This window comes from Amphibalanus amphitrite, unplaced genomic scaffold (genome assembly GCF_019059575.1).
Source record: "Amphibalanus amphitrite isolate SeventyFive unplaced genomic scaffold, NRLGWU_Aamphi_draft 000722F_arrow, whole genome shotgun sequence".
Lineage (NCBI taxonomy): Eukaryota > Metazoa > Arthropoda > Thecostraca > Balanomorpha > Balanidae > Amphibalanus > Amphibalanus amphitrite.
In genome coordinates this window covers 83,242-95,689 of record NW_024882216.1, presented here as the reverse complement: position 1 = coordinate 95,689, position 12,448 = coordinate 83,242, and the positions used below count along the sequence as shown (strand labels likewise).

Sequence of the window (12,448 nt, the reverse complement as noted above, 5' to 3'; positions counted from 1 at the left end):
CTGTTTTCAGCTATCTGGCGAGGGCACGTCTGTGTTCCTGGCGGCGGGAGAGGGAGCGCTCTGTGTTCTCAACGTCAACACGCTGCAGGAGACCGCCAGGTAAGGAACAGAGACAGGAGGGACAGGGAGAGCTAGGGATGGCCAGGCAAGGGACAGGGAAGGGACAGCGAGGGGCATGGACGGTCAGCCAATATGGGAGCGAGCTGTGTGTGCTCATTGTCAACACGCTGCAGGAAACGGCCAGGTGAGGAACTGGGAGGGATATGGTAGGATCAAGCAAAGGAGTACGGCCAATGATGCGGTTGTGTCAGACTCGGGGACAACATTAAGCTAGGTATGGGACAGAAATCGGTCAGAGTCTGATCAGAACCAGCCTAGAGAAGGCTCAGAAAAATACGTTGAAGGATACAGGACTGCATGTGGTAAGCTTTGCAGTGCACAGTTTGAAAGTAATCAAGTCATTTTTGGGGGACCTCCTACCTACCTACCCTACCCTTTGATACCCTTTGATACAGCATTACGAGCCGTAGGATCACCGCTCTGACGTGCTCCTCCCAGTCGCTCCCGCACGGGCCGCCGTTCTGATTAGGTGGCTATTCCGGGACTCCCAGCTGGGATTTCTCCTGCCTCTCGCACGGCGGGCTTCGATGTCTAATGGGCAATGCGATACCCGACGCTGCAGCCATTCATACGGGTAGGAGGACCCGTGAATCGGCCTCGGGCTGAGGTCAGGTGTCTCCGCCTGTGCCGTGCGGTATCATTTACCAGCAGTGTGCTGGAAGAAGATGCCAATTTTTATGTTAATTGACACGGGAATCCACCCGACAGATGCTTTCCGTAATGGCCACCAGTGGTATCTGGTCATGTGCTTCACTTATTGGGATAATGTTAATGATTAGGGATAGGATCTAGCCATTATCCTGAAATGTGATATTTTATGGAGTCTGTGAAGTTTTTGGACACTTTTGAGATGTGTAGTGACTGTTAGCATCTGATCTCATGTTCAATTATGCAGCTACATTCCATAAAATATTTGATGCATTTTGAGTGATGAAGTGCCGAGCATAACATTAATAACGTGCTGACCATAATTGCATGCCAGGCGGCGTAACTGTATACCGTCGGCAGGCGTGCAATGTTAACACCGCAGCTGGCCGGCGGGTTTGTATATTGCACTGTCTGCTCTGAGAGTGTTTGGGGCCTGAGTGGGCTCGTCTGGCGGTCTGGGTCCACGAGGAACGCTGCGATGTTGACCCTTCCCGGAGAGGTGACTTAGACCGTGGTCGCTGTTGGGTAGAGTTAAAGGCTGAAGTTGTGGCAGACTTCCCTGACCGCGGCGAGCTGGAGAAATACTCGTGCGACGTTTCTTCAGGTGTGTAGGTCGATCGTGGTGGTGAGGCATCGTCTTCACCACCAGCACTGTCGCCCCTCGCCTGCTCTCGGAGCGTATACGGTGTCACTGACCTTTCCATTTCGTCCGACGTATAACAGCAGTATTTACCCAGGGAGTTTGGTCCCCCATTCTTGGGCGGCTCTTTGCTGAGTGCATACCGGGTGTCAACTTCTAACAGCACACCGCTCCGTATTCCGAGCACCGACCGCAAATTTGCTCGGTCAATACGGGGCTGCTCGTTAAATCAATAGACTAATTCAATTAGTTCGGTATTGTCATTGGCGAGCAGTGCCCAGCGCCGGCAATGACGTCATCGGTTACAAAGTGCGCCGCTGTATGCCTTTGCCTATGGACGATGGTGTCGCGAGGCACGGGGTCTTTGCCCAGCGCAACAACCCGGGCATTTGTCTAGAGCAATAGCTCTGCCCGGAATTTGTTGAACTGTAGGCTCCTTGGGTCATACCTTAGCTGTTTTCGAGACGAGCGGGGATGGTTTAATTCAGCTGAGGTTGACTGGCCAGAATGCGCTTGTGTTCGGGGGCTGTTATTTGAATGGTTAGATAGTGAATGCACTTATGTTCGGCTAAGCCATAGCTGGGTGTCGCTATGTTTGGATGCTTTTCTGGCATTCTGGCCAGCACCAGATCCGTTTCCTCTCCCGTGTCCGTATCCGTGTGCCTGCATCCATGACAAAGCTCACCTCATTCCGGAGATGACCGGGAGGCAGGTCATGGACCGGTACTGGCCGCAGTTCCGGCAGCGGTACCTACACTGTAAAAAATATTGACGAGCTATGTGTCAAAACAAGGGTCTCGAAACAGTCACCAGGTTGTCAATGCTTCCGGTACCTACCACTTGACTAGTTACCGCTTAGTTCGCTTACAGGCTGAGAACTATCCAGATCGTTATGATCCGGTATTGTAATGATGCCCTAGGTGTACCTTTGTTTTGAAGTGCTGAATTAACTATCAAGGTTGTTTGACTTTTGTTTTCGCCTCAATCCGAAACGAGGAAGACCCTCATCAAATTATTAGGTGAAAGCCAGCCTCAGGATGATCAAAATACTAGGGGTAGTTTTGTCATAGTAATCTGTGAAGGGTGAGGAACAAGCCGTAGCAATGCACTCGTCACTAAACCAGCCTGAGATTATTCGCCAGGTAGCTGCTGTGTTTCCCTTCTTGCTGAATCATGTTTGCAACTTTCCATTTCCAGACACTTTTTACGGCAAATAAATTGTTGGGTTATTTGGAAGGTGAATGACAATTTTATTTCTATAAGTCAATACATTTGTATTTCCGATTGCCCTAAAACTTTTTTTTTAATCGTTTGCGGTAGGTTTTTACTGTTCGCAATAAAGTTGCGCACCTGGGAATCCTTCACTTAATGCTCCCGGCGCCAGTTGCGCTGTGCCGTGCCGCGTTCGGTCGGGGGTGCACGCGTCTGTGCAGTGCGAGTGTTTATCACTGGGCAAACCTGTATCGTTTCCATTTGTGCAGTGTCTAGTTATGAAGAATTGCTTGCCGATATATGACCTGCAGTGATCGACGTTCTGATTTAATAACTTGCCATAAGCCATTATTCTCAACCAAATCGCGCAGAGACGTTTGCAAAGTTGTCGAGGGGGGGGGGGAACAAGAGCGATTTTAAATGAATTGCTCTCCATGCAGTGCAATAGGACTTAGGTTAAATTTTTCGAAAGTTGTGGAGCCGCCCCCGGTGTCTGGCCTGGCCAACTCTCTCAAGAACCGACAGCTAACGGAACACTGAAGTTTCACTACGACGATTTCCGCCAAAGTTATGAAGAAAAGGCAAGTGCAAGAAGTACAAAATTTCTCTTGGTAATCAAAACTTAGGTTTGGCAAATTCCAAACCCTAAGTCACTACAACTGAGGATATAAATAAGCTGGTTATTGCCGGCCAAGCTCTGGCCAATCTGAGGTTCAGACCTATCATCAAGTTCATGAGGCAGCTGCGGTTGGGCGGCTCACGGGCTTCACTGCATAGGCTCAGAGGTACTCTACAAAATGTCTTCTGTGTTATTAGGTTCAGATCTATCGATAGGTGGTATGTGCATGCTTCATTCGATTGATAACTGTAAACGGGCGCTGGAAGTGAAGGTTCGCTTGATATACGAAAGGTGCATTGCAAGAAAGCACATTATTTCAGAAATACACTTTCATTTTATCTTGAGCGTTTTTGGAATGGGCCGGATGAATTCGTCATCAAACTGGTAAGGGATTTCGTTTGAAGACCACCGATATTTAATAATATGATGGTCTTCAAACGAATTCGCTGGCAAATTTGATGACTGGATTGGGCGGCGTAGGATCTGCTGGTCATCTGACTATGGGTTGAGCAATACGTTAGTTTTGACCTAGTTTGAGCTTCATTCGTTAAGTAGGAACAAGACGATGCTTCTTTTGAGCATCGTCACTAAACAAGCCGCCCTCGTTTTGACATTGTTTTTCGTTATTATTGTTACTAGGTACTTTGTTATCATACACAGCATTAACGAGGACCTGCTTCCAAAACAAGGCAGAAACGCTCCAGCTATTTTTGGGACGTGGTAAAAACTAACCGACACCTGGTAACTGTCATCTGACGAACACAAAACAAGCCAGGGGCTCGCAGCGTGTGTCAAAAGTAGGATGCTAGTCTGTACCCCCGACATTTAGCGTTGAGAATCATTTGACGAGGGGCTAGTCAATATTTTTTACAGTGTACACTGTGACACTTGGATTGTGTAACTATCACCTACATCCGACCCAGCGCGCGCCAGGCGCTGCGGTGTGCCGTGTCATGCGGCAGGAAAGGGCCCGACAATCCGACATTCAACCTGACTCACACTCCCATTTGCAGTCATTCAAGCATGCGATGGGTTAAAATGCAGGCGCCGGGAATTGTCAGGTGGCTGAATAGTGCAGATTGTGGTCGGACCGTCTGCAAGATACATGCTACCGGAATTGTGAATCATTCAGGTTACACAATGTTAGTGGCTTGGTGGGTACTAATCCATGTCATCTTTGTCAGTCCTTTCCTGGATTGATATACGTCATTGATGGCGTTACTTTCACAACGCCCAGCACTCGGCAGTTATGACGAACTACGTGATCGGCAATCACGTCACTGCTTAGCAGCTGCCATTAAAACGCTGTAGTTATCTTTCTCGGTAGATGCTTTAGTATATACGTTATTAGTCAGTAACTACGGCATTATTAACGTCATTTATAACGACTTTGCGCCGTTCACGCATGTTAAAAAAGTATGGTTAAATCTTGATAGCACGAGTAATTTTGGCAGCATCGGAGGACTGTCTCTAAACGCGCGCGTGATTTCAGTTTTTTAAGTAAAACGTCGGTATAACAGACATTAATCCCGGGAATAATATTGTTAATCAGACTTTTTCTTTCCGTGGTGGAGCCCGAATGGTTTCACAAAGAAGCTGCTCGCTGAAAAAATAAATATTGGCCTGCATTGAGATTGAAGGCAACACAGGCACCGAAGGCAACACAGAGCTGAATCAAATTCAGAGAGAGCTTTGAGACGCCTTCATATTTTTTTTTTTTAATCTCATAGGCCCACTGCTTTGTCCGATCACTCAAAGGTGATGCTCATTAATGCAGAAAATGGATACGAATGGTACATACAGACAGCGAGAAAAAACTGCAGTTTGCTCTCCCAAGAACTGGCGAATAGAGAAGCAGAAGGTGTTCCAACCAACACAAGGAAGACCCAGAATGGGCTGTAGCCACTTGAGATAGGCGCAGCGCAGGCCAAGTGTCTGGTAGGTATACCCAGGCAAACATGATACAGAGATGATGGAATAGACCAGAGCTTGTAAATACGCGTTTTCAGTATACGGTTCTCACAGAAGGCGGCCCTGGCTGCATAAGTTCTTTACAAGTACTGCAAGAGGGCCTGCATATGAATATAAGAGACTGAGCGAGACATTGTACAATCCACTTATACCACTATTGCATTTCCTAATTGGCGCTATTAATTTGATTAAACAGTACACACTTCGTTATTAACAAGTGTTTCCCCGAAAAGAAAACCAAGCCCCGTTTCTTTTCCCAATCCCTCAATGTAGCCCTTTTAAACAGACGGGCTGAGCGACGAACGGCGCAAAGTCGTTATAATAAATGTAATCGGACCGCCTCCTCGGTACACCAGGCATTATTCGGTGTGCCTTGCCAAGGGTGTTTATATTTAATGCACTCGCAGGCTCGTGCATTAAATGCAAAAATAACACTCATTTCATTCGTGTTATTTTTGAAAATATTAACCTCACTTCGTTCGGTTAATATTTTAGGAAAAATAATGCCCTCACTCCGTTCGGGCATTATTTAAAACACCCTTGGCTAGGCACACCGAATAATACCTGGTATACCGAGGACGCGGTCCGATTAAATATATATTAGTCAGTAACTACGGCATTATTAACGTCATTTATTCAGTAACCGCGTCAACCCTCGACATTTTTCAGTAACCACATCATTAACAACGCTACTTGCTACATCACCCCTTCATGTCCACACGTCCACACTAATCACGCTAATCCACACTAATCACGTACATACGTAATAATGTTATAACGTCAGAAACCACGTCAGTAACCACGTCTCCCCCTCGGCAGGTACCAGTACACCAGCGTGGTGACATTCGGCGGCTGCCAGGACGACTTCATGCTGGTCGTCTCGGAGAACGGCAGCTCAGACGCGGCCACCACCCAGAAGCTGCTCTTCAACATGCCCAAACCCAAGGTGAGTCCCGCGCGTCACAGCAGCTACAAAACTGCTTTCTCCTTGTTTAACTTATCTGTGCATAAGTATCTTCGTGATTGTCCTTTTCCTCGAAAATATTTGTTGTTTTCTCTTATCAATTTCTTATTCTATTTTTCTTCTCAATTCATTATCTCTGTTCCACCCTATCCTTCCCTAATCCCTTCCTTACATGGCCCGCGGCGATCAGCTGCCCGCCGGGCACTGACCGGTCATTATGGGTACCCTTGGAGAGGTCGCCGGTCCCCGCCACTACCAGGGTCGGAGCACCTCTAGGTCCGGTCGCCGGTAGTCTGTCCGTCTGTTTCCGTCTGTGAAAAGGTCGGGAGACGGCCGCTACACGCGAGGTGTTGCCCCCGGAGAAGCGTCACGCCAGGATGCCGATGTCGCGGCCCTGTGGTGGCCGTATCTCCGCTTATAACTGTATGTTGCTGTGGGCCTGATTGTGTCCTGGTTGTTCATCTGGCACCATCCGCTTATGCATCCATCCATGCATTCTTGTGTATTTATCTGTGTCTTATCCGTCCACCCCGTCATTCTTCCGTGTTTTATTCTCTCGATAGTTTCACACCAGGGCCTCGTTTCATAAAGCGAGTCCGTAATTTACGTCGGTTTTTGGTCTTGAATTACAGGTGCATGTGAAGTGATTCCGATAGTTTGAATCGTTGAGTTTATTTATGTTGCAAGCAAGAACAGAAGGGAGAGGGGGAAATACATCTATCACTTGACATGCACTTGCAACACAAGACCAAAAACCGGCGTAAGTTACGGACTCGCTTTATGAAACGAGGCCCAGTGCCCTCTAAACGCACGGCAATTCTTCTTTGCCACCCACGGCGCATTCGTCCATCCTTTCCTTCCCTCTCCCCTCTCCCCTCTCCCCTCTCCCATGGCGCCCCGTGGCGTCAGGCGTCAGGTGCCGCCGCCCCTGTGGACCGTATGTGGGGGAACAGGTGTCCGAGGGACCGCTACCGCCGCGCCCGGCACGCGTCTGGCACACTGACGAACCTCCGCCGGACGGCCGGCTTTGTGTCATTAGCGGGGGAGGGGAGGGGAGATGACAACGGAGGGCTGGGGAGAGAACTCTCCCCGCTCGGCCCGCCCTCTCCCGGCTTGATGGGATTTTTATGTGCTCGTTAAGTGCGATAGATAGCATGAGGATTGATGTGTTTCTTGTGTGCGGATGGATTGGGCTGTGTGTCCTCCTTTATTATACGCTCCAGTTGTACTCTTGGCTCGGAGAGTTCTATTCAGTCCTCCGCAGAGCGGTTTGAATGACAAGAACCCATCCGAATTCCATCATTCCACAGCGCCGCCGGCGTCCGTAGTTACAGTTAGTGGTTAGACGGACCGCGCCCCTGACGGTAATGATATGGGCCGATTATAGACCGCTGGTCGCCATCAGCCGCGCCGGCGGAACGCGCTCCAAGCTGATCAAACGCTCCCGGTCCACCCATTCCGGCTCCGCTGATACCCACGCTGGCGCTCGTTATAATCCCATTTAGCCGGCCGGCAGGCCGGGGTCCAATCTATGATAGGTGGATCTGTGCTGAACGGTTCCGATCGCTCTTTATACTTAAAGCTGGATGATCACAATCTTCCCATCACGGCTCGACGTACTTACCGAGTAAATGGTTGGCACGACTTGCTGCGCAACCGTACGCTGGTGTCTATCTGTGGGCTCTGTACCCTGGTGTCTGGGTGTCTGTATTTTCATATGTGTGTCTGTGTAGCGCTCTCGTGGTTCCGTCCGTCTCTTAATGACGTGACGCCCCGGAGCGCCCTTATTCCGCTGGCCTGATATTACCCTCCATGTAACATAGTATCTGCGTGATTCCCCCCACTGACCCTGTTGTCCGTCCATCAGGCTGATGTTGCCCCAGAGCTCTCCGAAATCTGATGTGTTTTTATGGGGTAACTTCCACGCCTGGTCTGTACGCTTAATTAGTGCACGAGCTCATTAAAATGTCTGTCTGATAAATGAGGTGAGGTCGGCGGACTAACGATTCCCGCTTGGGCTGGCTGGCCGCTGTGCTGTCCGCCACGGGTACATGTTATCACGGCCCACTCCTGTCCCGGCCGACATGGCCGGGTCTGGGCTAGCCTGCTTTTGGATCTGCATGGGTGCTGGCCAGCCGAGTCGGTGGTAGTCTCCTGTTTATGTAGGTGTTGCGAGTGTGGTATTCCTGGTACTTTAGTCGATACACATCCAGTTATAATCGGCGTATGCCGTGGCCAGTGACGCCCTTCGGTACTGTCATTAAGCCGTGTCTCGCAGTTGTTAGGGTCTGATACAATCCTCTGTGTCGGGCGTCTTCTCCGTCTCTGTCTCTGTTCCTGATGTCGGCACTTTCACGTGAGCCATTCGTTTAAATTATATATTATGTCTCAGTAGCTGAGGTAAACTATGTAGAAGTCCTTTACTGCGTCCCTCACGTTTTCTGGAAAAATCGATTGATTTTCGATTTGTCGCCCTAGCCTGCCATCCCCTTGCTACTCGACATCGTCATTCGCTCACCCAATCTGTAGCCGACCCTTCATCGTATCCGTAATCCGTCCGTCATCGTCCACCCATGTTGTCTCTTTTACCGCACACCTCAGCCCCACATCTATTTATACATACATATTCGCTATAAACTACTCCAAGACAACGCGGACGAACGAAGGAACAGAACTGGGCTCAAATACAGCAATCTGTGGTGGCCCGTAAGCCGAAATACCTATTACCTATTATTACCTTATTCTTCCAACCTCCGCCCTTCCCCACTCATCTCTGTAACCCCTCCCCCCTGTCGTCAGATTCTGGAGCTGACACTGCTGATCGCCGACTACATGAACGCCCTGGGTCGGATGCAGGCTGGCGGTCCGCCCCAGATGGGCACCCTGACCAGGGTCGGGTCGGTCCACGCCTCCCGGCCGGAGAGACTGCGGACGAGAATGCCCAGCGTGGGCTCCGAGGCGGGCGCCGAGCTACTCAGGTGAGTTTAGAGAGTCGGGGTGAGCTGATCAGGTGAGTTGGAGAGTCATGGTGAGCTGCTGAGGTGAGTTGGAGAGTCAGATAGTGGGATGAGCTGCTTAGGTGAGTTCGAGTAGGGCAGTGGGGTGAGCTGCTTATGTTCGTTGGAGAGTCAGAAAGAGAGTTTTGGTGCTTGGGTGAGTCGCAGTGAGATAAACTGTTCAGGTGAGTTACAGTTAGGTGATCTACTCGATGAGTCGCGGTAGGGACGTGGCATTATAATCGGTTTTGGTTGTGAGTCAGAGGCCCTGGGTTTGGGAGAGGGTGGATCGCTTGGGTCGTCCCCGACAAGACAATGACATGGAGCAATGAACCTTAAGCGGCAATCGGTAGGGACGGCGACTGCACCGTCGGATTGCGATACTCGTAATGTCCAACCAGACTCAGCTCATTGTTGGTGATTGCTGCCTAATACAGGCTGATGGGGTATACGAACAGCAGTGAATAGCAATTATCGACTGATCAATCACTGAAAGTGGGAGATTATGTCTGTACTTGCCAGTTGTTTCCAGTAATGCATAGATGATGATGCTGGATGATGGTGACTAATAAGCGATGACAATTGTAGGTTACACGATGAAGACTTTGTAACATGATGAAGGCATGTCAGGACGGCCTTTCCGTCCGCCCCTGCAACCATTGAGGGCCTTCTAAAATAGCCGGGGCGCAGCTGCGTGTTGGTTTACTCGAGGACTATTGTATGGCCCGCTCAGTTTTGGACAAATTGACAGGGCGCCTTCAACAAAACAACGGTCTCAAACCGAGCGACAAACCACCTCAACAAAACAACGGGCCCGAGCGGCTGCGTCCGAAATTCCCCGACCACCTGTATCTAGTGCCGGGCGCAAAAAGCGCCAAACAAAAGCCGCTCTTATCGAAAACATTCGTGGCTCGCAGCTGGTTGCCAGCTTTATCGGGCTATTACCGGCGCGGGGATTTAGTTGGCGCTTATCACGCCGTTTTTACGACGTCCGCACGAATGCCACCAGTATGGTCCGAAACGGCAGATTGTTGACGGTAAGCTGCTTGTCAGGGCTTCAACTGCACGGGGTTTGGTTAGGTTCTGTAGTATGGTGTGTGGTTGTTAAGACGATATTTCTCTAGCTTGCGGTAATGGCTGGTCTCCGTGAGGGAGATTTACTGGTGAATGAGAAAATCGACTTCGATCGGGCATAACCATCTCCCCAAGAACACCGGTAATCTTTAATGGACGCCTTCTGGCAATTTGTTAGCATAGAGGAGATGTGACCTCAGGTCACTAAGAGTCACTGCAGGTCATCACAGGACGCGGGTCACTGCTGTTCAGCTGGGGTCACATTGGGTCAGCTATGATCTGGCTGGACTGTGTCGAGTCGGGTCAGGCGGGGTCTGTACTGCGTCGGGGGAGACCGTGACCCGTCTCCGGAATCCCGGTTCATGTAAGTTGTTGGCCAGTCTGGAACGTGTTCCAGAATGTTTGGGGCCAAGACTAACCAAACTGAGGACTCCATATGGGCGTCTGTTGGCTGGGAAGGAGACGTTTCTTGGCCGCGCGATCCAGCTGTGTATGTACAGTCATTTTACCCTCTCATGAATATCGTCTGTTGTGTTGGTGTATAAAATACCACACCGGACCGTTAACTGATTTCTTGAGGATAGGTGTCGTTCTTTGGGTTTTTAGTTCTGCCTGATGCACGAAGCTCTGCTCCTACATGTCAAAAAAAGCACATGAACCACCCGGCGTTGTCCGCCTCAACTGCCTCTCTGGCCCTGTTCTGAAGCAGTTTGCGCTGCGCCGCTTCAGCTGCTACGCTCCCAGCCCTGGCATCTCTCTCGGCTCATATCACTCATAACCGCCTGCCTTCTGGCCGACTGGCAACTGAACGACGCGTGTCTGTCGTTTCAGGAATGGGGGCACCAAGATCCGTACCAGTCACGAAGCTGTCTAGTCGCTGCTGCCGCCGCAGCCGCCGCCGCAGCCTCCTCCTCGAGCCCTCGTATAGCTCCGTTCCCTGTGATCTAGGCCAATTGTCACCACAGTGTGCCGCTCCTATGGATGTGACTGTGTCTGTGTGTGAGTGAGTGGGTGTCAGCGCCGGTGTACCAGTCCGTGTAGGTCTTCCATGTGGTAGGCGATGGCCTCCCGCGGGCCGCTCCGTATGATCTCAGCCCGTCTGATCTCTATCCGCCGACGTGACGGTCGGTCTGTAACGGCCGTGACGGTGGCCCGTGACGCCGGCCGGTGACTCTGTGTACTGTGTACGTAATGTCGGCCCGCCGCGCCGCGTGTGTGTGTGTCTGTGTGTGCCCAGTGGGTGTCCGCCGTCGGCAGTGTTGGTGGCTCGTCTGAATGCCGCTGCTGTAACCAGCCGCGCCTGCTGTATGTATTAACGACGTTCGACTGCATGGCCGCTTTTGTATGGCCTGATCGACGGCCAAAGAGCTTTTGCAGAGATGGAATAAAATTTGTATTAATGCCGCCGTGAGTATTTCAGTGGGCGAGCCGGGACGAGGTAAAAAAGATGGATGCCCCGCCTGTCGGTTATTTATGTGACGGTTTATGGTCTACAGCTGATCCGGGGCGAAGTAGATTGGTGCCGCAGATAGAGGTATAAAATGGGCGGGGATTTAGTGGCACACGGGGAGCGGTTCTGCCCAACTAATGGCTGTCGTGGTGGATTTGGGCCGCGCTCGCGCGCACTGCAGGGGACTGGGAGGGGGATTACAGCTAACTGGATCTCGGGAGGGTGCCCGGGGACGTGGATGGCGTGCGGGGGAGGGGTAGGGGCCGGGGAGGGCTCGGACAGACCCGGAACAGCACAGCACGGAAGCCGACACGGCGCCTCCATTAGGGTCTCGGCCGGCCGGCCGGACGCGACTCTGTGTCGGTCGAGACGTGCGGGCAGTGCGTCTTCCCGGTGCTGGGGAAATCTCACCGCATCAGGAACACGCCGTCCGACCTAGCTTCGCGATGCTGAGGGGCTGCACCTTCTTACGGCTGCCTCGGCGGGCGCTCAGACCGCAGAGACAGACCACAGCGGGACATATCCTGACATCGGCACACCTCGCCGGCTACAGCCGACATAAATTGCGCTCGACAGCCGACATGACTGATTTGCCGGCACCGAGCAGCGAATGAAAGAGGCGGGCAGCTCATTTAAAACGCCACGATACCATCGCGCCGTACAAAAACCTCCAGCGGCGCGGCGGGCTGGCTGGGGAGCTCGCCTGTAACGGACGGGACCCGCTGAACTCCAAGAGCCTCCGGCGGCCGTCCCA

General features: G+C 51.3%; 1 protein-coding gene across 2 annotated transcripts in view; it reads left to right on the top strand.

Annotated features, from left to right (window-relative positions):
* The window catches only part of LOC122365212 (pleckstrin homology domain-containing family H member 1-like), a 184,910-nt gene extending 173,262 nt beyond the window's left edge, over window positions 1-11,648 (top strand). For both annotated transcript variants that reach the window (XM_043336214.1, XM_043336215.1), the window contains exons 23-26: window positions 11-99; window positions 6,030-6,156; window positions 8,974-9,152; window positions 11,076-11,648. In XM_043336214.1, coding sequence (XP_043192149.1) covers window positions 11-99; window positions 6,030-6,156; window positions 8,974-9,152; window positions 11,076-11,118 — 438 coding nt within the window. In that variant the 3' untranslated portion in view covers window positions 11,119-11,648. The remainder of the gene's footprint in view (window positions 1-10; window positions 100-6,029; window positions 6,157-8,973; window positions 9,153-11,075) is intronic.
* The last annotated feature ends 800 nt before the right edge of the window (window positions 11,649-12,448 follow it).